Raw genomic sequence first — 27,654 nt, forward strand, 5'->3', positions numbered from 1 at the left:
CCCTCTGTCCCATTCACCCATGTGCTCTCTCACTCTAAAAATAAAGAAAAATAAAGAAAAAATAGTAGAAATATATCAGTGCTCAATTACTATTGTCTTAACATTTTTTACTGTTAAAATGAAAAAGAATTAGGAGTAAGGAAAAATAGAATCCATTTTTCAGTACTATTAATATTGCTTTGATGGGGCGCCTGGGTGGCTCAGTGGGTTAAAGCCTCTGCCTTCGGCTCAGGTCATGATCTCAGGGTCCTGGGATCAGCCGCATAGGGCTCTCTGCTCAGCGGGGAGCCTGCTCCTCCACCCCGCCCCCCGCCGCCTGCCTCTCTGCCTATTTGTGATCTCTCTCTGTCAAATAAATAAATAAAATCTTAAAAAAAATATTGGTTTGAAACATGAGTACCAAACTTAACATTGTGTTAAGGAACGTTAAGCTTTACCTTGATGAAACTATGCACAAGAAATAATTTATGAAGGGTTTTTGCAACTGAAGATAAAGGCAACTCATGGAATTTATAGTAGAGAAAGATTTTGAAAATAGCCTCAGTTGCAAGAAAACTTGTACTAGTTTCCACTGGAGCTTGACGATTCCCTTGAGCCTGGTGAATCCATGCTGTAACATAGTTTATGAACACAGAGTTTTTTTGGTGAATATGTTAACACAGAAAACTACTTATTGGTATAAAAGAATATATATTATCTTTGAAACTACCTGGACTGGTATCAAAGAGGAACTTTAGTTAAAAATGTTCTGAAACTGAAGCAGGAGCTGAGGCTGGGTGTGCATGGAAAGGAAAATTTATCATGAAAACTATAAATCAGGAGGCCTAGAGACTGGAGAAAAGTAGCTAGGTGGGGGAACAGAACTACAGAGAGATTGACAATACAAGTTTCTGGCTATCATTGTCCCATTTCTAAGGGGCAACTTGATGTAGTTGATAAAGACACACAGCAAGATGTTATCAAGTGGGCAGCTTGGTTAAATCCACATTAAATGAGAAAACAATCCTGCTGCCACTCTTCCAAAGGGCCCAGGAATGCCCAGAGGCATTCTTCTTGTGGCAGGAGACTCCCCTCCATAGGTTTCAAGAGGCAGAGCTTCTAAGTCTCTCCTTCTTTCTCTTTATGCTCTTCTCTTCCTTTGGATTAAGCACTGGGATGAGGGAAAGCAAAACAAAAACAAAAACAAATCCTAGGCACAGCCTTTGTCTACTTTTTTTTTTTTTAACTGAATCTCACTAAAAACACATTTTTTTTATTTTTTAAGATTTTATTTATTTATTTGACAGAGAGAGATCACAAGTAGACAGAGAGGCAGGCAGAGAGAGGGAGGGAAGCAGGCTCCCCGCTGAGCAGAGAGCCCAATGCGGGACTCGATCCCAGGACCCTGAGATTATGACCCGAGCCAAAGGCAGCGGCTTAACCCACTGAGCCACCCAGGCGCCCCTAAAAACACATTCTTTTAAAAGAAACTATAATGCACATTTATTTATTATTTTGATTCTATCAGGAAACATTGCCCAATCTTTCTGAAATAGAAACTATTTTTGTTTTCTTTGCTTGTTTAACTAATCCTCAGACTAGCTACCTATCATCCTTTTCATGTTTTGAGGTATCTACCCTAGAATTCAACTTCAACTTATACTTTCAAGATTAAGTTTTGGAAAATATAATAAAATGTGGGAACTACCTACAAAAATTAAACAAATTTTATAATGAAATACCACATTTAAAATAAAGAAACTACATTTAAAAATCAGTTACTAGGGGCGCCTAGGTGGCTCAGTCAGTAAAATGCCTATTCTCGGCTTCGTTCATGTTCCCAGGGTTCTGGGACAGAGCCCCAGGTCAGCCTCCCTGCTCTGCAGAAAACCTGCTTCTCCCTCTCCCTCTGCCTGTCACTTCCCTTGCTTGTTTCTCTCTCTTTGTAAAAAATAAATAAAATCTTTAAAAAAATAAAGTAAAAGTCAATTCATAGTATTGTGGCTTGGTCAAAACACTAATGAAGTAATTTAAACTGTGATCTCTCAAATTGCTCATTAACTCACCTGTGAAAGACTTCAGATTATCCAACAATCTATTTTGATAGATCTTCCCAGAAGCTACAATGCAAAGTACACTCTATGTCAGATAAAATACTATGTTGTTGGTCAGAAAGATGCTCCATATATTCCATAATTTCAGGGAGAGTTTTCATTTACTGAATAAATACGTTCCTATTTCATCCTCCAGTTAAAAAAAATGCAGACTATGTGAGAACTTTTGGTGAGAATTATGCAATTTTAAACACCTGACAAAACTGTTAACAGGCTCTCTACGCTGATATTTCTTTCTTCTTTGATCTCTTGTGTCTAATTCTTTTAAAAATCTCTCCCCAGGGACGTCTGGGTGGCTCAGTTGGTTAAGCAGCTGCCTTCGGCTCAGGTCATGATCCCAGCGTCCTGGGATCGAGTCCCGCATCGGGCTCCTTGCTCATCAGGGAGCCTGCTTCTCCCTCTGCCTCTGCCTGCCATTCTGTCTGCCTGTGCTCACTCTCTCTCCCTCTCTCTCTGACAAATAAATAAATAAAAAATCTTAAAAAAAAAAAAATCTCTCCCCAGGTCACATTCCTTCATTTTCATTCTTGTAGTTTTGTCATTGGCTAGAGGTCATCACATAAAACATTTTTTTTTTGCCCATGATGGCCTGGGCTAAAATGAACAGAAGGGTATCCGTATAACCTAAGACCTACCTTTTCTAATTACACACACACACACACACATATATTTTTTCCCTTTCTTTCAAGTTCTGTACTTGGAACCCCAAAAAGTCACCCAGGGGCACAGGCCATGGACTGGCTATAATGCTCTAGGAGATCTTTTTTTTTTTTCTAATTATGTTCAATTAGGAAACATATAATACATCATTACTTTTTGAAGTAGTGTTCAAGGATTCATTAGCTGCATATAACAACTAGTGTTCATCAACATATATGGCCTCCTTAATGCCCATCACCCAGCTACCCCATTCCCCCACCCCCTCCCTTCTGTAACTCTCAGTTTGGTTCCCAGAGTTCAAAGTCTCTAATGGTTTTTCTCCTTCTCTGACCTCTTCCCATTCAGTTTTCCCTCCTTTCCCCTGTGGTCCCTCATGCTGTATTTTTAAAGCTAAAAGAGAACTTTTAAAAAACTTCTCCCAGCGTACTATACCACTAAGTACTCTAGAAGGCAACTAAGCTATCTTTATGACTCACCATCAACTGGAAACTTTCTGTCTCTGCCTGACTCACTGCCTACTTGTGATCTCTCTCTCTCTGTCAAGTAAATAAATAAAAATCTTTAAAAACAACAAAAATAAATAAAAATTACAAAAATAAAAATTATTTAGACTATTAGTCATATAAGTTTACATAGATGTATAAATTGAACCATATCATAATTGTTATACTTTTTCAGTCTATCATTTTTTTTTTTAGTTTTTGTATAAATTTCTTCCTTTCTCCATTTCTCCCTTCTCAGTCTATGGTATAGCCACAAGCCCCCAGATAACTCATGTTAACAGTCTAGAATATATCTTTATATTACCCATCAATATATGCATAGATACATTAGTGAAATCATTTATCCTAAGTAATTGTTGAAGTTTTTTTCTCTGCTGTCATACTAGAAAGTTTATAGAAGTGCTCACAAAATAAGAAATGTATGCTTCCTTCAAGACCACAGTAACATTTTAAATGCTTACCATTAACTGGCAGATTCTTTACCAGCTCTCCACATTCCTTATCTGTGACGGTTACTCCCATGTTTTCCAGGATATTTCCCACATCAGTGACATCAACCTCTCCTCCTTCAACATGACCAAATGGGCACAGATTAGTACAGAGAAGGGTCTAATACCTCCCAAAACCTGTTGATGCTTTTTTAGCTTCAGCTACCATAGTTGAATGAGCAAACACTCATGAATGAATGTGCTGACTGTTCACCACTGTCATCAGCTGGGACAGAACTCTGAATAAAGTAATAGACATACTGTTTATGTGAGGTAATTTAGAGGACACTGTAGACCTAATATCCATTTATTTTTAAAGGATATTATACCTCCCCTAATTTCTTAACAATGAGAGTATTTTACCCTTGTGAAAGTTTGCTTATCATTTGCTGTGCTAATTTAAATTTGGCATTCAAATCAAGAATAGTAACTATTCTAGCTACAGAAATTTGCACTGAAAAATTTGTGCTAAAATGCAGATATTCCAAAGTGTAATTCTGGGCAACTGAATGCAGATAGTCATCAACACAGAAGAGAAACGGGTAGAATAAAGAAGGAAATGGGGAAATGATGGGTCTAGATAAAAATATAAATTAGTGGGGCGCCTGAGTGGCTCAGTTATTAAGCGTCTGCCTTCGGCTAAGGTCATGTCCCAGGGTCCTGGGATTGAGGCCCACATGGGGCTCTCTGTTGAGTGGGAAACCTGCTTTACCCTCTCCCACACCCCTGCTTCTGTTCTCTCTCTCGCTGTGTCTCGCTCTGTCAAATAAATAAAATCTAAAAAGAAAAAGATAAAAAAATATAAATTAGTATGAAGAATTAAGGCATTAGATTTATAGAAGCTTGTAACTAACCTGTAACAGTTTCCACTGCTTCCATCACGTATTTGAGACCAATCTTCCCATTTGCTGTAAGAAATATCATAACTAGGATGTGGCAATGTTATAAGAAGATAAAGGAGCTAAATGAAGAAATAGAAGCCTGAGCTGGGGTGCCAAGCCCCCGCCAAGCTCTAGTTTGCCATCGGATGTCAATTAGGAAACACAAACTCAAAGATAAAATTATGAAGACTCTCAGTGATGGCCAAAGCAGACCATTAAATCCCAAGCATGACACTCTTTGAGCTCAGGGCTCTGTCCGGCTAACTGCACTGGTTACACACTGTCATTATTCAAAGCAAGATAAAGGAAGGCCCACGGTGCCACAAATTTATGAATCAAAAGGCTCAAGAGGAGATCTAACTGCATAATCCAAAACCTCTGTTCCTTATGCCTTCACAAAGTTTCTAAAAGATGTTTTTAAATATAATGAAATATAATGAATCACAATAGAGTAAATATGATTGGGAATGCAAGAGCATGAGGAATGGGGAGGTGACAGAGAAGCTGAGCATGTGCAAGACGAGGAAAGACACTAAGATGACACCAGAAGAATCTGGATATGAGCCAGTTTCCCCATTGTGGAATTTAAGGCTTGTCTAAATTGTGGCTGGTGCCAGGTTCCCTTAAGAATGAACAATTCTCAGGTGGGGACGAAGCAAAACTCTGTGTTGCAATCTGGATTTTGGATGTAACCTGGAAATATGTAATCTTACTCAATGTCGATGACCGGGAAACAGTCCTCCTTTACTGATTTATTTTCATGTGATTTCATTTTGTTTTCTCCTCCTTAGCTGTAGCTACATGAGATTTTTTAGGAAAGTACAACTTGGCCTCAAAGCATAGGGTGCACATATATTTAGGCCATTGTTAATGGCCTATCTACCAAAACCTCTTATTTCCTCTCATAGTATAGAATTATAGAAGGAAGTGGATGCCCAGCCAGATACTATGTTCCTACCATCACCACTCCACCTCTCCTTGCATTTCGATGTGGTCAATGACTAGATGCAACAAAAGAATGGTTATGGAAATGACGTGTCCCACATCTCTCTCCTTCATCCTCTTTTCCATTCCATTAACTATGTATAAACAATGAAAAGGCCCTAAGAAGGAATCCAAGAGGCAAGAACCTGGATCCCTGTATCACTGAATGGAGAAGAGCCATTGCCCGTCAACCAAGAGTACTCTTACCTTGGACTTTCATGGAGAAGAGAATGAAACTTCTATTGTGTTTAACCATGACATATTTTGGGGTTTGTTCTTAAATTCAAATTTAGTTTACCCTAAATAATACCTTCTCTGTTCTTAAATTAGGACTGGCTTATCCCTATCTTTGCAAAATGCTTCTATTTTCTTTTGGTATACCCAACATCACTAACTAAAGTGCATTCTCTGACACCAGCCCCTAAATGTAAACTCCTCTCCAAGGTTCATTACCACCTACAGTCCTCACCGTCAGGTGGCAAATATTCTGTCAGATCTTCACGTTCCTTTTCTGTGAGTTCAATTCCCAGGTTTTCCAGCACATTATCTAGGTTATTGGCTTTAACCATTCCTCCTTGAGAAACAAACAGGAAAGAATCATGAAGAAAAAATATTACATGATTTCACAAGATTAGTATATATGTAAATTTTTTATGTCACATGCATTTAATTTGATAAAAAGTAAAGAGAAACGTACAACTTATTTATATTAGTGAACTGGTGTAAAAGGTTAGCTCAGCAAATCTCCTATAATGAGATCAAGAACAACTTAGATAAAAATATTCTCAGGTTGGGGTGCTTGCTGGCTCAAGCAGTAGACTATGTGACTCTTGATCTTGGGGTCATGAGTTCAAGCCCCACCATGGACACAGAGGTTATGCAAAAAAATATTTTGAGGTTGAAGCATTACTGGTGGCAGGCTGTGATTATGTATTTAAAGGTATTATTCATACTATCAAGTAATATTCACCTGTTCAAAGAGAGCCCAAAAGAATATCAATGGTAGGATTGTCCCCATGGGGAATACAGAGAAAATACTGCACATGTCTATCCCCAAAACAAAGTCAAGGCATCCGCTGAGAGGGGTGGTTCTAGTTTCAGATCATCAATGTTCTGCTTTTGCAATACACAAAAAACGTATTGAAGATTAAAAGATTACAAACGTGGATTCATTTGCTCTCAGAGCGAAGAGTGTGTCATGCACAACACATTCACCACAAAATTCTGCAAGGAATGCTGCTGACTGTCATTATTCCAAGGGTCTGGGATGGCAGACCAGCCACCTGCAGGAGAATTTCTCATCAAATAATGAGCAGCAAAACCTTCAACCTTTCACTCTGCCTTCCTACTTCCCCTTTTTTTCTTTTTTTTTTTTTTTCTACTTCCCCTTCTAATCTCTTTTTTCCAAGGACTGATAGGAAGAGGAAGTAAAAACGTATCTTGGCCACAATGCCATGCTTCTTTTCTACACTTGTTGTTGCTGCTGTTCTTGCTAACTGGCCTTTGAGTAAGAACGTTTTATAGAAAATGACTTGATTCATGCAATAAATGATATTAAAGATCACTCCAAATTCCTTTGTGGTGTTGTTGTTGGGCCAATCCCCGGAAAGACTGCCTATGATATTCTCTACATTATTTGTTGTATAAAGCAGATTTCAGATCCATTCAAGAGAGAATGGATTTCTTGCAATGCTTTAGTGTGGCTGATTAGGTAAAAGTACTGTGTGGTGAATGTAAGGAAATAAAAGATCTAAACGTAGGAATGTAGACGGGATTCAAAACCTGCTGGTAAAAACATCTGTGTTGATATGTTGTGGTATTTGTGTTCCTATGTAGCAGAGCTTTCTAGCTAACCATGGTTCTTAAGTACCTTTTAATGACTTCACCCCATCCAACAATCTTTTCTGATACACCTTTCCAGCAGCTATTAGAAAACAGAAAAGCACAGTTAAATCTGAAGAAAGAGAACATGGACAGTCACAGCGTTATTGGGCAACTGGGCAATTCCAGTAGGAAAGTTTTTAACTCTTTGCATGGGAAATCTGTTCCATCCTTCCATCAAGTAAAAATTATTTTGGGAAAAAGAACATGGTCTTGGTGACAAAAATGTATACAGTTGAGCGAACAATAAGACTGATTGGAAGACTACTCTGCAGAAAAGAAAATCCCTTCTCCTTTGTGTCCCTTTTCCTGTTTTTGTTTTTTATCCCTTCTCTCTTACTCCCCTCAGTTTCCTTCCTTTCCCTCCCTATCCTTTACGCCTCTCAGGAGTGGGAAATGGTAGCCTTATAACAATCTTCATCACTTCTAATGGCAAAAATCTCAGTGCGGGAGCTTGGTGACTCCTAGATTGACTGAATCTGTAATCAGTGAACTTAACCTTTTCAAAATTCACTTTCAAGGGACAACATTGTGGTACTGTGTACAATGACCCCCAGAACCCAGCTCCCCAGAAAGGCTACCCTGGCACTCATATGGCTCACCATCAACTGGCACAATTTTTTTCAGCTTCACAAATTCCTCCTCAGTGAGCTCGATCCCCACGTTTTCAAGAACTTCTAGCAGATCATTGGCATCAATCTTTTTTCCTTTCAAAAGACAGGAACATTGATGATAAAATGATCACCTTTAACTTGGAAGTAGTGAATGGGTAAAATGAGACACATACAACTACAAAGAATTACAGGGAAACCACAAAAAGAACACATGTCCTTAATGTCATAAAAGGAATACTCCCAGGGCACCTGGGTGGTTCAGTAGGTTAAGCATCTGCCTTTGGCTCAGGTCATAGTCTCAGAGTCATGAGGTCAAGTCCCATGTCAGGACATATGCTGGGCTTTGAGCCTGCTTCAGAGTCACTCTCTCTCATTCTCCCTCTGCCCCACTCTCCCTTGTGCTCTCTCACTCTAAAAATAAATTTAAAAAAATAAGGAAAAATACTATAGATATATCAGTACTCTGTCACTATTGTCTTAAAAATGCTTTACTGTTAAAATGAAAAAAAATTTGGAGTAAAGACAGATAGAATCCATATTTCAGTACTATCAATATTGCCTTGAAAAATGACTACTGGATGATTTAACATTGTATTAAGGAACCTTAACCTTTACCTTGATGAAACTATGTACAAGAAATAATTTATGAAAGGGGTTTGGCAACTGAAGATAAAGACAACTCATGGAATTCAAAGTAGAGAAAGATTCTGAAAACAGCTTCAGTTGCCAAAATACTTGTATTGGTTTCCAATGGAGCTTGATGATTCCCTTGAGCCTGGTGAATCCATGCTGTGACATAGTTTATGAACACAGATTTTTTTTGTGAATATGTTAAGACAGAAAACTATTTATTGATATAAAAGAATATATAATTATCTTTGAAACTACGTGGCCTGGTATCAGAAAGGATTTTATTTAAAAATGTTCTGAAACTGAAGCAGGAACCGAGGCTGGGTGTGCATGGAAAGGAAAATTTATCATGAAAACTATAAATCAGGAGGCCTAGAGACTGGAGAAAAGTAGCTAGATGGGGGAACAGAACTACAGAGAGATTGACAATACAAGTTCCTGGCTATCACTGTCCCATTTCTTTCTTTCTTTCTTTCTTTTTTTTTTTAAGATTTTATTTATTTATTTGACAGACAGAGATCACAAGTAGGCAGAGAGAGAGAGAGGAGGAAGCAGGCTCCCTGCAGAGCAGAGTCCGATGCGGGACTTGATCCCAGGACCCTGAGATCATGACCTGAGCTGAAGGCAGAAGCTTAACCCACTGAGCCACCCAGGCGCCCCATTGTCCCATTTGTAAGGGGATACTTGATGTAGTTGATAAAGACACACAGCAAGATGTTATCAAGTGGGCAGCTTGGTTAAATCCACATTAAATGAGAAAACAATCTTGCTACCACTCTTCCAAAGGGCCCAGGAATGCCCAGAGGCATTCTTCTTGTGGCAGGAGACTCCTCTCCACAGGTATCAAGTGGCAGAGCTTCTAAGTCTCTCCTTCATTCTTTATGCTCCTCTCTTCCTTTGGATTAAGCACTGGGAAGAGGGAAAGCAATACAAAAACAAAAGCAAACAAATCCTAGGCACAGCCTTTGTGTACAATTTTGTTTGTTTTTAACTAAAAACAAACTAAAAACACATCCTTTTAAGAGGAACTATAATGAACATTTATTTGATTCTATCAGGAAACATTGCCCTTTCTGAAATAGAAACATTGAAACATTGCTTTCTGAAATAGAAACCATTTTTGTTTTCTTTGCTTGCTTAACTGATCCTCAGACTAGCTACCTATCACCCTTTTCATGTTTTCATGTACTTAACCTAGAATTCAATTTCAACTTATACCTTCAAGATAAAGTTTTGGCAAATATAAGAAAATGTGGGACCTACCTGCAAAAATTAAATAAATTTTATAATAAAATGCCACATTTAAAATAGCAAAACAATATTTAAAATTCAGTCATGGTAGCATTGCTCTGTTAAACTCTAATGAAATAATTTAAACTGTGAACTTTAAATTGTTCAATAACTTACCTGTGAAAGACTTCTGATTATCCAACAATCTCTTTTGAGAGAACTTCCCAGAAGCTACAATGCAAAGCACACTCTTTGTCAAATAAAATACTATGTTGATGATGAGAAAGATACTACATATATTCCAAAATATCAGGGAGAGTTTTCATTTACTGAATAAATATGTTCTTATTTCATCCTCCAGTTAAAAAAAATGGACACCATGTGAGAACTTTCTTTGAGTATTATGCAATTCTAAGCACCTGATAGAACTGTTAACAGACTCTATATGCTATTTGTTTTTTCTTTGATCTCTTGTGTCTAATTCTTCTAAAAATCTCTCCCCAGATGACATTCCTTCATTTTCATTCTTGTAGTTTTGTCATTCCCTCGAGCTCATGACATTAAAACATTTGTTTTGCCCCTGATGGCCTGGGTTAAAATGAACAAAAGGGTATCCATATAACTTAAGACTTATCTTTTTTAATTACTTTAAATATACATATACTTCAAGCTAAAAGAGAACTTTTAAAAAACTTCTCCCAGCATACTATACCACTAAGTACTCTAGAAGGCAACTAAGGTATATCTATGACTCACCATCAACTGGAAGCTTCTTCAGCAGCCTCTTATTTTCTTTACCTGTTAGCTCAACACCCAAATTGCTTACAAACTCTGGTACATGCTGCACATTCATCTTTTTTCCTTTGAAAATATGAAATGTGACCATTCAAGAATTTTAGAGATTAGTTATCTCAAATAATAATTTCATAATGTGAAACATGTTTCAACCTAATTCATGGAATTTCAAGGATATAATAAGATATATACATCTTTACAGAATTAAGAAGGATCATATATCAAATTTATGTAAAGATACTGAAAAGTATGATTTCCGAATCTGACAAGGAGTCAAAGCAGAAGAGAATAAATTTTATCTGAATAATTATCTGGTTAATGAAGATATCAGTATCAACTCATTTATACATCTTACCAGAGAGTATTAATGTATTTCAAATTTGTTTTCTGAAATGTCATTTACTTTCAATACTGACAATAAAAAAGCTTTATGTTGTTGCTTGATAAATCCTAATGTGGGAATCTATTATTAACATTGAAGTGAATACTACTGTTGGTGTAAAAACTCCAGAAAGTTCAGAAGTTTTAAGTTAGAGACTTTTAATTAATATATAAAAAGGCAAACTAAGGGACATCAGTAGCAAATGTTTTATTCGGAAAGGTTGAAAGCTAAAATTTACAAATCACTAAGAGAATGGTAGAAATATTATTTAAAACTCTACTACAACATAAAGCCTACCAATCTTGGTTTTATATAACTTCCCACTGACCTTTAGTAGCTCTTAATCCATCAAACAACTTTTTCATTGCAACTCTCCCATATACTGTAAGAAGAAATGCAAATAATAAAGAGAAACAGACTGTGAGACTTAGAAATAATAGGAGACAAAAACATTCCAGCAATACTGACATACCAAGAACGTTCTCTACTTTTACCCTCTACCTGAGAAGGAGTGTAAAGAAGTGAAATCTGAAAAATGTAACAACTTCAACAGCATAACTATGATTTCACTCTTCTTATATCAAACTTGCAACAGTGAAGGGATAAGACTCAAAGGCAACCAATTGTCTAGGGTCTACTTTTGAGCTCTAAGATTCTGAAGAACTTTCTTATTTATATCAGACCCACCGAACAGGAATTCAAGTTGGCATATGCTCTACAAAAATGTTGAAATTGGGGTTTTAGCAATGATTTTCTTGTGTAAGGTGTTCTCATCCAGTATTCCCTGATGGTTTTCGTTCTGGACAGATTTAGTTCCTCCTTTTTGGATTACAAGATCAATTATTAATCACTTTGAAGAAAATTCCATTACATCAGCAGTTGGGGGGTGGTTATCATACTGAGAGACTAAGAGATGCTTATTTCAATTTAATAATTTTTGGAAATTTTTATTTGGATAATTGTACATTCATGTAGAGTTGTTAGAAAAAAATATAAAGTGATGACTTGTAAATTTTTGCCCAGCTTCCACCAATGATAAGACTTATAAAACCGTAAGTATAATATCAAAAATAGGTTGTTGGCATTGATACAATCCTCCAATGTTATTTGGATTTCCTTCATTTTCCTTGTTCTCATTTGTGTGTGTGTGTGTGTGTGTGTGTGTGTAATTCTATACCATTTCATTACCTGTGAAGGTTCATGTATGCACTGCCACAGTCAAGATCCTGACTGCACCACAATGACACTTTGCTAACCACACCCAGCTCCCTCTTCCTTCACCAGACCCCAAACCCTAAATCCTGGCAGGCACTAATCTGCCCTCCATTTCTACAATTTTATTATTTCAAAATCTTATGTAAATGGAATCTTACAGTGGTGACCTCTGAGCCTGGCTTTTTTGGCTCTGCATAATTATCTGGAAGATCACCCAAGCTGTTCATGAATCAAATAGTTACTTTATTTTTACTGATGAATAGTATTCCATGACATGTATGGAAAACAGTTTGTTTAGCTATCTACCTGTTGAAGGGTACCTGGGTTGACTCCACAGTTTTTTGCTCTTATATGTATGTATAGAATTTTGTGTAAACACAAGTTTTTATTTATCTGGGATCAATGCCCAAAGGTGTAACTGCTGGGTCCTATGGTAGTTTTATGCTTAGTTTTTTAAAAACCTGCAACTTTTTTCACTAGTGATTCTATCACTTTACGTTCCCACCAACAAGGGGGAGTGACCCAGATTCTCTAGCATCCTCATCAACATTTGGTGTTGTCACCACTTTTAATTTTAGGTATTTGAATAGATATGCAGTGATAACTCGCTGTAGTTTCAAACTGCATTTCCTTGATGTCTAATGATGTCAAACATCTTTCCATGTGTTTATTTGATACTGATAGACCCTCTATGGTGAAAGGTATTTTTACCTATTTTCCCTATTTTCTAAATGTACTGTTGTATTATATGTTGCCGAGTTTTGAGGGTTCTGTGAATATCAGAGATACTAGTCCTTTGTCAAATGTGTATTTGCAAGTATTTCATCTGAGACTATAGATTGACTTTACCATCTCCACACTGTCTTCACAAGCAAAAGCTTTTCATTTTGATGAGGTTTAACTAATCCGTTTTTTCCTGTTATGGGTCATGCTTTTCATGTAATATGTTTTTAAATTAATTTACTTTTACTAGGTAACATAAACGTAAGTTATATAACTCAAATGTGACCAATGGGTATAAAGCGAAAAACAAATCTCCTTCACAAACATATCCTCTATCAGAGTTCTCTTCCCTCTAAGGGACAAATATTGACATTTTAATCTGTTTTAGAGATATTCTACGCATATATTTGTACACAAATATAGAGCTGACTGGTTCTTTTGATGGCTCTCTATATTTCAGTGAATGGATGCTCTGCAATTATGGAATCAATTTTAAAAAGCACTAAAATTGATATAAATTGCTTTTCCCTGTATTTTCAGATACCTTGCTTTAAGAGAATGTATATTGTTTGGTCATATATTCCCTGCCCCTCTCTATCAAGCCTGTCCTTGTGGAAGGATGATACCTCTGGTCCTAATGAAATCATGTAAGGTGCTTTGCCTAATGAAACACTTGTCTCTTCTGAGCAAAAACTTCAAGAACTGCTACATGGTACTTTCATCTCTTTTCCCTGTTACAAAGGTGACATCACCCAGACAGGGATTGCTCCTTCAGCCTGTGCCCTAATAATAGAGAGCAGAGGGATAGAGCAAACCCATGGCAGTATCCAGTTTTGAGTGATTGCAAAAAAACCTGTTGCCATAAGCCACTGAGAGTTGGGGGTTGTTTGTTACTACTGCACCACAGCTACCTGATACAGAAACTAGAAACTCAAGTGTGGTGCTCTTAGCAACAACAATGGCAATAGCAAAACCACTGAAAACACATGGCATTGGCTTTGGTGCTTGGGGGGTTGGTGAGGAAACTGTTCCTAGAGGCTGGAATGAACTCCTGCCTTGCAATGGTGTTGGCAGGTCTATCAATGTCAACAGCTGAGAAGGCAGATAATGTACTGAACACTGAGGAAACACAGTGTTACTGGAGTATCTGGCTGATATTGGCTGTCATGGAGAAGTTACTAGAAAAAGATATGAACTCAGAAAACAATTGTCTGCCTGGAGAGAAAAGAGAATTCAGAAATTCTGGGTCCTGCATCATAAACAAACATGAACCATTTCTCCTCTTTTACAAATGGGAGACAACACCAAGGATTTCTTTTAGTGACCAGGGGATTTAAAAGTAGAGCTCCCAGCAAAGACACAATGAAAAGTGTGGTCGTTATTCCTTTTGTTAAAATCTCTAATCTGATTAATGTGGTGGCTAGTAAATCCTCTAAGTTTGAAAAAACAATTCGGGAATAAGCATTTTAGGTTGTGCTTCTCTCCAAGGACATCTGATAAAACTCAAGGGATCTGTAGTTAAATCTAATGAGAAGCAGGTCTCAAAAACAAGTACTGCCACACAACCTAGTCATAGCCAAACAGATAAAAAGTCAACTCTATTTTAGTATAAATCCTAAAGTAAAAGATACTCTGTTCATGACTTTACCTAGGTCTCCTGCACTTTACAAATAGGAAGTAGACTAAGAAAGCCTCAGCCCACAAGAAGGGGACATTGTTCAGTGCCTTCTTCAGACGAGGGAAGATGAATAATGAAAAATGGTAGGATTTCCTCAATGGCGTAGCCAACATCCACAAAGAACAATGGTCTGGGAATCTAATCACTATGGTAGGATTTTCCTAAAGAACTTAAAAATATTTTACATGCTCACCATCAGTGGGCAGGCTGCATTTGAGATCCTTAATTTCATCTTCTGTGAGTTTCCATCCCATGGTTCTCAAAACCGAATCGAGCTTATTGACATTAACAACCCCTCCTGGGAAATGAGAAACGGTCAAGAAACAAGAAAATGAAAGAAAAATCCATTTTACATATTTAAACAACCGAGGGGCCCACAGGACCTAAGTATAGGTGGAAATGTAAAGGGTATTTTCTGTCAGAAATATCTTTCCTTTGCAGGCAAGGGAGCTTTTTCTAAAATTCTGGTTTAGGGGACACTAACTTCTTAGAAATTTCCCCCTGTGGGAAAAAAAAACAATCTGAAATCTTAAACTCATTGCTCTGAATGCATTTTAGTGTAGTCAACTAGCAAGTTGTACAGTTTTTGGATTCAAATAACTTCAATGGACTTGAATGAGAGAAATGAAAAAAATATTTTTATCTTCTCACTAACAAGTGAGCTCATTTTTGTTTGCTTTATTAGTTGTCTCAACCCCTAACCAAATTCCCCCAATATTTTCCCTTGATTTCACTGTTCTGACAAACATATTAGTTTTTTTTCTGCAAAACAGTCTTTAAAAGTTCAATGTGGAGATAATTTGCTCGCAGGCAGCTCTATTTCAGAAGCTAGGGATGACATTGGTAGTTAAGTAGGTTTGTGACAGTCACAATCTGGTATCTAGGAAGTAGGATGTATGTGCCTCTTAGATTCATCTGGCTTGGACTATGCTTCTCACTTACCATGAAGAGACTTCAAGCCATCCAGCAACCTATTCTTGTAGACTTTCCCATTAGCTATAGGAAACATAAATCAGATCACACAAAAGTAAGTGATGTGGAGATTCACCAAGACAGCAAGTCACAATTTAATGTAAGGAGGATTTGTACTTTTCCCTAGAAAATTTCCAAATTCCTTTCTTATTTATTTATTTAAAAAATTTTTTAAATTTATTTTCAGCATAACAGTATTCATTGTTTTTGCACCACACCCAGTGCTCCATGCAATCCATGCCCTCTCCAATACCCACCACCTGGTTCCCCCAAACTCCCATCCCCCGCCCCTTCAAAACCCTCAGAATGTTTTTCAGAGTCCATAGTCTCAAATTACTTTCAAAAAAAATTTTTTTAAACATTTCATTTATTCATCTGACAGAGACAGTGAGAGCAGGAACACAAGCCGGGGAGTGGAAGAGGGAAAGCAGGCTTCCCCCAAGCAGATAACCTATGTGGGGCTCGATCCCAGGACCCTGGGTTATGACCTGAGCTGAAGGCACACACTCAATGACTGAGCCACCCAGGCACCCCTATGTTTAAATTTTAAAAAATGAAATGGCCACCAACGTATCCACTCTATGCAGTTGTTGGTATCTCATCAAGTTAATGCTGGCAATCCACAGTGTTTTCATGCTTTGAAAAAAAATTTCTTTCTGCTTTTCCATCTAGTTAGTACCCAGGGTACCTTTTAAAATTGCCTTTTCGGGGTGCCTGGGTGGCTCAGTGGGTTAAAGCCTCTGCCTTCGGCTCAGGTCGTGATCCCAGGGTCCTGGGATCGAGCCCCGCATCGGGCTCTCAGCTCAGCAGGGAGCCTGCTTCCTCCTCTCTCTCTCTCTGCCTGCCTGTCTGCCTACTTGTGATCTCTCTCTGTCAAATAAATAAATAAATAAATAAAATCTTAAAAAAAAATAAAATTGCCTTTTCTATGGAGTCATGGGTACAAAACGCATTTCTTAACCTTGATGGCAGGTTGTGAAAAAAGGAGCAGTTGATTTCCAACTACAAATCTGTAATGGATAGAATTCCTTCTTAGAAATCCTCTCTAAAATATTCCTGCTATGAGAAATTTCAACCATATTCAAAATCAGAACAGAAACAATGAATCCTCCTATAAAATCAGCACAGTTACTGATGTTCTACTATTTGATAGAATCCCTTAAGGTAAAACTGGATCATTCATTATTTTTAAAAATTATTTAGGGGTACCTGGGTGGCTCAGTGGGTTAAGGCCTCTGCCTTCAGCTCAGGTCATGATCTCAGGGTCCTGGGATGGAGCCCCGCTTCGGGCTCTCTGCTCAGCAGGAAGCCTGTTTCCCCCCCTCTCTCTGCCTGCCTCTCTCCCTACTTGTGATCTCTCTCTGTCAAATAAGTAAACAAAATCCTTAAAGAAAAAAAAAAAGATTCTGTCTTCGGTTCAGGTCGTGATCTCGGGGTCCTGGGATCTAGCCCTGTATCGAGCTTTCTGTTCAGCATGGAACCTGCTTCCTCTCCCCACCTCTCTGCTTACTTGTGATCTCTCTCTCTCTGTAAAATAATTAAATACAAATCTTAAAAAAAATAAAAAAAATAAAAAAAAATAAAAAATATTTAGACTAATAGTCATATAAGTTTACATAATTGTATAAATTGAACTAGAAAGTTTATAGAAGTGCTCACAAAATAAGAAATGTATGCTTCCTTCAAGACCACAGTAACATTTTAAATGCTTACCATTAATTGGCAGATTCTTTACCAGCTCTCCACATTCCTTATCTGTGACGGTTACTCCCATGTCTTCCAGGACATTTCCCACATCACTGACATCAACTTCTCCTCCTTCAACATGACCAAATGGACACAGATTAGTACAGAGAAGGGTCTAATACCTCCCCAAACCTGTTGATGCCTTTCCAGCTTCAGCTACCATAGCTGAATGAGCAAACACACACGAATGTGCTAACTGTTCACCACTGTCATTGGATCGGGCAGAACTAAAATTTCTTCCTTTCTATGAGTAAAGTAATAGACATACTGTATATGTAAGTTAGGATACTATAGGCCTAATATCCATTTATATTTTAAGGGTATTATACCTCCCCTAATTTCTTAACAATGAGAGTATTTTACATTTGTGAAAGTTGGCTTATCATTTGCTGTGCTAGTGTAAATTTGGCATTCAAAATCAAGAATAGTGACTATTCTTGGCAAATATTCCAGAAACAAAGAAATTGGCTACTAGAACTTTGCACTGAAAAATTCGTGCTAAAATGCAAATATTCTAAAGTGTAATTCTGGGCAACTGAATGCAGATAGTCATCAACACAGAAGAGAAATGGGTAGAATAAAGAAGGAAATGGGGAAATGATAGGTCTAGATAAAAATATAATTAGTATGAAGAATAAAGGCATTAGATTTATAGAAACTTGTAACTAACCTGTAACAGTTTCCACTGCTTCCATCACGTTTTTGAAACCAATCTTCCCATTTGCTGTAAGAAATATCATAATTAGGATGTGGCAATGTTGTAAGAAGATAAAGGAGCTAAATGAAGAAATAGGTGCCTGAGCCAGGGTGCCAAGTCCCAGCCATGCTCTAGTTTGCCATTGGACATCAATTAGGAAACACAAATTCAAAGATAAAATTATGAAGATTCTCGGTGATGGCCAAAGCAGACCATTAAATCCCAAGCATGACACTCTTTGAGCTCAGGGCTCTGTCCTGCTAACTGCACTGGTTACACATTGTCATTAACCAAAGCAAGATAAAAGGAAGGCCCACAGTGCCACAAATTTATGAATCGAAAGACTCAAGAGGAGACCTAACTGCATAATCCATAACCCCTGTTCCTTATGTCTTCACAAAGTTTCTGAAAGGTGTTTTTAAATATAATGAAATATAATGAATCACAATAGAGTAATGTGATTGGGAATGCAAGAGCATGAGGCTGGAATGGGGAGGTGACAAGAGAAGCTGAGCATGTGCAAGAGGAGGAAAGAAGCTAAGATGACACCAGAAGAATCTGGATATGAGCCAGTTTCCCCCTTGTGGAATTTAAGGCTTGTCTAAATTGTGGCTGGTGCCAGGCTCCTTTAAGAACGAAAATTCTCAGGTGGGGACGAAGCAAAACGATGTGCTGCAATCTGGATTTTGGATGTAACCTGGAAATATGTGTTCTTAGTCAATGTTGATGACGGGGAAACAGTCCTCCTTTATTGATTTATTTTCATGTGATTTCGTTTGATTTTCTCGTCCTGAGTTGTAGCCACATGAGGCTTTTTAGGAAAGTGCGACTTGGCCTCAAAGCATAGGGTGTACATATATATTTAGGCCATTGTTAATGAAAACAAAACAAAAAAACAGCTAAGTGTCTACCCAAAACTCTTATTTCCTCTCATAGTATAGAATTATAGAGGGAAGTGGATGCACAGCCAGATACTATGTTCCTACCATCACCCACCCCCCTCTCCTTGCATTTCGATATAGTCATGTGACTAGTTGCAACAAAAGAATGGTTATGGAAATGATGTGTGTCACATCTCCCTCCTTTGTGCGCTCTTTTCCTTTCCATTAATTTTGTATAAACAATGAAAAGGCCCTAAGAAGGAATCCAAGAGGCAAGAACCTGGATCCCTGTATCACTGAATGGAGAGGAGCCATTGCCTGTCAACCAAGAGTACTCTTACCTTGGACTTTCATGGAGAAGAGAATGAAACTTCTATGACACATTTTCGTGTTTGTTTTTAAATTCAAATTTAGTTTACCCTAAATAATACATTCTCTGTTCTTAAATTAGGACTGGCTTATCCCTATCTTTGCAAAATGCTTCTATTTTCTTTTGGTATACCCAATGTCACTAACTAAAGTGCATTCTCTGACACCAGCCCCTAAATGTAAACTCCTCTCCAAGGTTCATTATCACCTACAGTCCTCACCGTCAGGTGGCAAATATTCTGTCAGATCTTCACGTTCCTTTTCTGTGAGTTCAATTCCCAGGTTTTCCAGCACATTATCTAGGTTATGGGCTTTAACCATTCCTCCTTAAGAAACAAACAAAGAAGAATCATGAAAAAAAAAGTATTACATGATTTCACAAGATTAGTATATATGTAAATATTTTATTTCACACGTGCTTAATTTAACAAAAAATAAAGAGAAACATGTAACATATTTATATTAGTGAACTGGTGTAAAAGGTTAGCTCAGCAAATCTCCTTATAATGAGAACAAGAACAATTTAGATAAAAACATTCTCAGGCTGAGGGTCCTGGCTGGCTCAGTCAGTAGAGAATGTGACTCTTGATCTTGGGGTCATGAGTTCAAGCCCCACCTTGGACACTGAGCTTACACAAAAAAATATTTTGAGGTTGAAGCATTACTGGTGGCAGGCTGTGATTATGTGTTTGAAGGTATTATTCGTACTATCAAGTAATACTCATCTGTTCAAAGAGAGCCCAAAAGAATACCAATGGTAGGATTATCCCTGTGGGTAATACAGAGAGAATACTGCACACGTCTGTCCCCAAAACAAAATCAAAGCATCCGCTGAGAGGGATAGTTCCAGTTTCAGATCATCAATGTTCTGCTCTTGCAATACACAAAAAAGTATTGAAGATTAAAAGATTACAAACGTGGATTCATTTGCTCTCAGAGCGAAGAGTGTGTCATGCACAACACGTTCGCCACAAAATTCTGCAAGGAATACTGCTGACTGTCATTATTCCAAAGGTCTGGGACGGCAGACCAGCCACCTGCAGGAGACTTTCTCATCAAATAGTAAGCAGCAAAACCTTCAACTTTTCCTCTCTGTCTTCCTACTTCCCCTTCTAATCTCTTTTTCCAAGGACTGATAGGAAGAGGAAGTAAAAATGTATCTTGGCCACAATGCCATGCTTCTTTTCTACATTTTTTTTTAAAGATTTTATTTACTTATTTGACAGAGAGAGATCACAAGTAGGCAGAGAGGCAGAGAGAGAGGGGGGGAAGTGGCTCCCTGCTGAACAGAGAGCCCAATGTGGGGCTCGATCCCAGGACCCTGGGACCATGACCTGAGCTGAAGGCAGAGGCTTTAACCCACTGAGCCACCCAGGTGCCCCTTCTTTTCTACATTTGTTGTTGCTGCTGTTCTTGCTGGGCTTTGAGTAAGAACGTTTTATAGAAAATAACTTGATTCATGCAATAAATGATATTAAAGATCACTCCAAATTCCTTTGTGGTGTTGTTGTTGGGCCAATCCCCGGAAGGACTGCCTGTGATATTCTCTACATTATTTGTTGTATAAAGCAGATTTCAGATCCATTCAAGAGAGAATGGATTCCTTGCAATGCTATAGCGTGGTTGATTAGGTAAAAGTACTGTGTGGTGAATGTAAGGAAATAAAAGATCTAAACGTAGGAATGTAGACAGGATTCAAAACCTGATGGTAAATATGTCTGTGTTGGTATTTGTGTTGACATGTAGCAGACTCTCCTGCTAACCATGGTTCTTAAGTACCTTTTAATGACTTCACCCCATCCAACAATCTTTTCTGATACACCTTTCCAGCAGCTATTAGAAAACAGAGAAATCACAGTTTATATCTGAAGCAAAAGTCACAGCGTTGTTGGGCAATTGGGCAATTCCAGTCAGAAAGCTTTTTACTCTTTGCCTGGGAAATCTGTTCCATCTTTGCATCAAATAAAAATTATTTTGGGAAGGAGAACATGGTCTTGGTGACAAAAATGTATACAGCTGAGCAAACAAGAAGACTGATGGGAAGACTACTATGCAGGAAAAAAACAAAAATATCCCTAGTTCTCTGTGTCCCTTTCCTAATTATTTTTCTTAGTCTCTCACTTTCCTAACGTTCCCTTGGGCCTCTGAGAAGTGGGAAATGATGGCATTATTACAATCTTTTTCAGTTATGATGGCAAAATTCTCAGTGGAAGAGCTTGATGACTCCTAGATTAAATCTGTATGTCAGTGAACTTACATTTTTAAAATTCACTTTCAAGAGACAACACTATAGAACTGTCTACAATGACCCCCAGAACCCAGCTCCCCAGAAAGGCTACCCTGGCACTCATATGGCTCACCGTCAATTGGCACAGTTTGTTTCAGTTTCACAAATTCCTCCTCAGTGAGCTCGATCCCCATGTTTCCAAGAACTTCCAGCAGATCATTGGCATCAATCTGTTTTCCTTTCAAAAGACAAGAACATCAGTGCTTGACAATTATGGACCTAATGATTCCAAATAATGACAAAATGATCACCTTCAACTTGGAAGTAGTGAAAATGGGTAAAATGAGACACATACAACTACACAGAATTACAGGGAAACCACAAAAAGAACACATGTCCTTAATGTCATAAAAGGAATACTCCCGGGGCACCTGGGCAGCTCAGTACGTTAAGCATCTGACTTTGGCTCAGGTCATGGTCTCAGAGTCACAAGATCAAGCCCCATGTCAGGCTCTGTGCTAGGCTTTGAGCCTCCTTAAGAGTCTTTCTCTCATTCTCCCTCTGCCCCACTCTCCCTTGTGCTCTCTCACTCTAAAAATAAAGAAAAATAAGGAAAAATACTAGAAATATATCAGTGCTCTGTTACTATTGTCTTAAAAATGCTTTACTGTAAAAATGAAAAAAAAATTAGGAGTAAGACAAATAGAATCCATATTTCAGTACTATGAATATTATGTTGAAAAATGAGTACCGAATGACTTAAAATTGTGTTAAGGGACCTTAAGCTTTACCTTCATGAAACTATACACAAGAAATAATTTATGAAGGGGTTTTACAACTGAAGATAAAGACAACTCATGGAATTCATAGTAGAGAAAGATTTTGAATACAGCCTCAGTTGCAAGAAAACTTGTACTGGTTTCCACTGGAGCTTGACAATTCCCTTGAGCCTGGTGAATCCATGCTGTGACATAGTTTATGAACACAGATTATTATTATTTTTTTTTTTTGGTGACTATGTTAAGACAGAAAAACTATTTGTGTTGGTATTGGTATAAAAGAATATATAATTATCTTTGAAACTACCTGGCTTGGTATCAGAGAGGACTTCAGTTAATAATGTTCTGAAACTGAAGCAGGAGCTGAGGCTGGGTGTGCATGGAAAGGAAAACTTATTATAAAAATTGTAAATCAGGAGACCTAGAGACTGGAGAAAAGTAGCTAGATGGGGGGAGACAACTACAGAGAGACTGACAATACAAGTTTCTGGCTATCATTGTCCCATTTCTAAGGGGACACTTGATGTAGTTGATAAAGACACACAGCAAGATGATATCAAGTGGGAAGCTTGGTTAAATCCACATTAAATGAGAAAACAATCCTGCTGCCACTCTTCCAAAGGGCCTAGGAATGCCCAAAGGCATTCTTCTTGTGGCAGGAGACTCCCCTCCATAGATATCAAGTGGCAGAGCTTCTAGGTCTCTCCTTCATTCTCTTTATGCTCCTCTCTTCTTTTGGATTAAGCACTGGGAAGAGGGAAAGCAAAGCAAAACAAAACAAAACAAAACCAAAAACAAACACAAATCCTAGGCACAGCCTTTGCTGATAGTTTTTGTTTGTTTGTTTTTACTGAATCACACTAAAAACACATTCTTTTAAGAGGAACTATAATGAACATTTATTTCTGATTTTTCGATTCAATCAGGAAACATTGCCCAGTCTTTCTGAAATAGAAACTATTTTTGTTTTCTTTGCTTGTTTAACTAATCCTCAGACTAGCTACCTATCATCCTTTTCATGTTTTGTTGTATCTACCTAGAATTGAACTTATAACTCCAAGATAAAGATTTGGCAAATATAAGAAAATGTGGGACCTACCTGCAAAAATTAAACAAATTTTATAACAAAATATGCATATGAAATAGAGAAACCGCATTTAAAGATCAGTTTCTAGTAGAGTGGCTTGGTTAAAATGCTAAGGAAATAAATGGAACTGGAGGGAACTGTGCTAAGTGAAATAAGTCAAGCAGAGATAGACATTTATCATATAGTTTCATTCATATGTGGAACATAAGGAATAGTGCAAAGGGACACAGGGGAAGGGAGGGAAACCTGAATGGGAAGAAATCAGAGAGGGAGACACACCATGGCAGACTCTGGACTCTGGGAACCAAACTGAGGGTTACAGAAGGGAGGGAATGGGAAGATGGCATAACCAGGTGATGGGTATTAAGGAGGGCACGTGTGGTGATGAGCACTGGATGTTACATGCAACTAATGAATCATTGAACACTCCATCAAAAACTAATGATGTACTATATGTTGGCCAACTGAACGTAATAGAGAGAGAGAGAGAGAGAGAGAAAACAAATATCTTTCCTTTGCAGGCAAGGGACATTTTTCTAAAATTTTGGTCTAGGGGACATTTACTTCTTAGAAATATCCCTCTGTGAGAAAAAAAGAATGTGAAATCTTAAACTCATTGCCCAGAATGCATTTCACTGTAGTCAATTAGCAAGTTGTATAGTTTTTGGATTCAAATACTTAAATGGGCTTGAATGAGAGAAATGAAAAACATAATTTTATCTTCTCACTAATAAGTGGGTTCATTTTTGTTTACTTTATTAGTTGTCTCAACTCCTAACCAAATTCCCCCAATATTTTCCCTTTAATTTCACTATTTTGACACACATATTAGTTTTTTTCTGCACAAAATTCTTTAAAAATTCAATGTGGAGATTATTTGCTCACAGGCCGCTGTATCTCAGAAGGGATGACATGGGTAGTTAAGTGGGTTTTGACGATCACAATCAGGTATCTAGGAAGTAGTATGTATGTGCCTCTTAGATTCATCTGGCTTTGAACTATGCTTCTCACTTACCATGAAGAGACTTCAAACCATCCAGCAACCTATTCTTGTAGACTTTCCCATTAGCTACAGGAAACATAAATCAGATATACAAAAGTAAGTGCTGGGGAGATTCACCAAGGCAGCAAGTCATAATTGAATGTAAGGAGGATTTGTGCTTTTCTCTAGAAAATTTCCAAATTACTTTCAAATTTTAAAAAATGAAATGGCCACCACTGTATCCACTTTATGCAACTGTGGGCAGCTAAGCAAGTTAATGCTGGCAATCTACAGTGCTTTCATGCTTTGAAAGAAACTTGTTCTGCTCTTTCATCTAGTTAGTACCCAGGATACCTTTTAGAATTCCCTTTTCTATGGAGTCTCGCCTACAAAGCGTATTTCTTAACCTTGATGGCAGCTTGTGAATAAGGCAGCAGCTGATTTCCAACTAAAAATCTATAATGGATAGAATTCTTTCTTAAAAATCTTCTCTTAAAATGTTCTTGTTATGAAAAATTTCAACCATGTACAAAAGTAGAATAGAAACAATGAATCCTCCCATATACTCAGTTCAGTTACTGATGTTCTACCATTTGACAGACTCCTTTAAAGGTGAAACTGGATCATTATCTTTAATAATTATTTAGACTATTAGATATGTAAGTTTACAGAAATGCATAAATTGCAACATATCATAATGGCTATGCTTTTTCAGTCTAGTTTTTTTTTTGTTTTTATGTGAATGCCTTTCTCTACTTCTCCCTTCTCAGTCTACAGTATAGCCACAAGCTCCCAGAAAACTCACATTAACAGTCTAGAATATATCTTTACATTATCCATCAATATATGCATAGATATATAATTACATTAGTGAAGTCATTTATTCTAAGTAATTGTTGAAGTATTTTTTCTCTGCTGTCATAGTAGGAAGTTTATAGCATTGCTCACAAAATAAGAAATGTATGCTTCCTTCAAGACCACAGTAACATTTTAAATGCTTACCATTAACTGGCAGATTCTTTACCAGCTCTCCACATTCCTTATCTGTGACGGTTACTCCCATGTCTTCCAGGACATTTCCCACATCACTGACATCAACCTCTCCTCCTTCAACATGACCAAATGGACACAGATTAGTACAGAGAAGGGTCTAATACCTCCCCAAACCTGTTGATGCCTTTTCAGCTTCAGCTACCATAGCTGAATGAGCAAACACTAATGAAATAATATGCTAACTGTTCACCACTGTCATTGGCTGGGGCAGAAATGGAATTTCTGCCTTTCTCTGAGTAAAGTAATAGACATACTGTATATGTAATGTAAGTTAGGACACTGTACACTTAGTATCCATTTATGTTTTAAGGGTATTGTACTTTCCCTAATTTCTTAACAATGAGAGTATTTTACATTTGTGAAAGTTGGCTTATCATTTGCTGTGCTAGTGTAAATTTGGCATTCAAAATCTAGTGACTATTCTTGGCAAATATTCCAGAAACAAAGAAATTTGCTACTAGAACTTTGCACTGTAAAATTCATGCCAAAATGCAGATATTCTAAAGTGTAATTCTGGGCAACTGAATGCAGATAGTCATCAACATAGAAGAAAAATTGGTAGAACAAAGAAGGAAATGGGGAAATGATAGGTCTAGATAAAAATATAAATTAGTATGAAGAATTAAGACCTTAGATTTATGGCGGAGGAGCAAGATGGCAGAGTATGAGACCTAAATTTTGTCTGGTCCCAGGAATTCAGCTAGATAGTTATCAAATCATTCTGAACACCTACCAACTCAATAGGAGATTGAAGAAAAGAACAGCAGGAATTCTATGAACAGAAAAGCAACCATGTTCTGGAAGGGTGGACATGTGGAGAAGTGAATTCGAGGTGATATACAGGAAGATTTGACCCAGGAGTGGAAGCCTCCATCAGCCGGCTACCAGCAAGTGAGAGAACAGAAGAACACAAAATCAGAACTTTAAAAGTCGGCTCCATGGAGGGACATCGCTCCAGTGGCTAAGTGGTGTGTGTGTGTGTGTGTGTGTGTGTGTGTGTGTGTAACCCTTGCTAGGACAATGTGGTCTAAAGACCCTCGGGGTCACCAAAAGAGCAGGGGTACCTGAGTGTGGCAGAGCTCCCAAGTATCAGAGCAGGGAAGCTGGCTGCAGAGATCGAGCTGAGGAGTGGGATTTCAGTCAGTGTTGCCATAGACCATGATCCCAGGCATAGTCAGGCTACTACTTTTCAAGGAGGGACCCCATAAATGGCATATTGGGGGAGACCTCCCCCTTTCCTCTATTGGGAGGAGCTGCATGGAAGCATGATGCAGGAATCTGCTGGATTTGGAGACTCCACATGGGGTCATGTGCTAGAGATAGAAACGCTTGGTCACAGGCCAGGTGAGCTGGAATGTAGCCAGAGACGAGGGAGATAGGAGTGATTGACTGCTTTTCTCTGAGGGTTCACTGAGGAGGTGGGCACCTGGTTCTCAGCTCCTCTGGGGCTAGTGATTAGGAGGCCACCATTTCCATTCTCATCCTCCAAAGCTATAAGGAAAGCTTTCAGGGAACAAAAGCTATGAGAGCAAACCCAGGCAGATTACTCAGCCTAGTTTCTGGCAAGGGCAGTGTAATTCTGCCTTGGGAAAAGACACTTGAGAATCACTGCAATAGGCCCCTGCCCCAGAAGATCATCAAGAATATCCAGCCAAGATCAAGTTTACTGATCAATGAGAACTACAAAACAACGGCACTAGGGGAATACAACACATAGAATTCATAGCCCTTTTCCCCATGATTCTTCAGTCTTTCAAAGTTAAATTTTTGAAATTTTCTTTATTTTTTCCCTTTTTCTTTTTTTTTTTTTACTTTTTCAACTTTCCTGTGTTAACCATCATCTTATCAATACCTTTTTAAAAATCTTTTTTAATTTTGACTTTTGCAGTCATATACTATCCCTCCATTGTATTTAACCTTATTTTTGGGGTGTGTGTGTGTGTGTGTGTGTGTGTGTGTGTGTGTGTGTATTCTTCTTTCTTTAAAATTTTGGGATGCAGTTTCTTCCAACAGACCAAAATATACCATAAATCTAGTTTATGGCTTTGTTCTAGTCTCTTGCATGATCACATTCTCTCCTTCTTATTTTTTTTATTATTTGAAA

General features: G+C 37.9%; 1 protein-coding gene across 5 annotated transcripts in view; it reads right to left on the reverse strand.

The window, feature by feature from the left end:
* The window catches only part of EFCAB3 (EF-hand calcium binding domain 3), a 249,031-nt gene that overhangs the window by 210,956 nt on the left and 10,421 nt on the right, over positions 1-27,654 (reverse strand). For 2 of the 5 annotated variants that reach the window (XM_047708867.1, XM_047708869.1), the window contains exons 3-14: positions 25,500-25,604; positions 24,531-24,584; positions 21,783-21,887; positions 21,202-21,255; positions 19,644-19,748; positions 18,146-18,199; positions 17,443-17,547; positions 15,700-15,753; positions 14,951-15,055; positions 11,470-11,523; positions 10,721-10,825; positions 2,046-2,099 (exon numbers count right to left, since the gene is read on the reverse strand). In XM_047708867.1, the coding sequence (XP_047564823.1) occupies positions 2,046-2,099; positions 10,721-10,825; positions 11,470-11,523; positions 14,951-15,055; positions 15,700-15,753; positions 17,443-17,547; positions 18,146-18,199; positions 19,644-19,748; positions 21,202-21,255; positions 21,783-21,887; positions 24,531-24,584; positions 25,500-25,604 (954 nt within the window). The remainder of the gene's footprint in view (positions 1-2,045; positions 2,100-10,720; positions 10,826-11,469; positions 11,524-14,950; positions 15,056-15,699; positions 15,754-17,442; positions 17,548-18,145; positions 18,200-19,643; positions 19,749-21,201; positions 21,256-21,782; positions 21,888-24,530; positions 24,585-25,499; positions 25,605-27,654) is intronic. The other 3 variants (XM_047708870.1, XM_047708868.1, XM_047708871.1) reach the window with 3 other exon arrangements.

Source organism: Lutra lutra, chromosome 16, assembly GCF_902655055.1.
Source record: "Lutra lutra chromosome 16, mLutLut1.2, whole genome shotgun sequence".
NCBI classification, from domain to species: domain Eukaryota; kingdom Metazoa; phylum Chordata; class Mammalia; order Carnivora; family Mustelidae; genus Lutra; species Lutra lutra.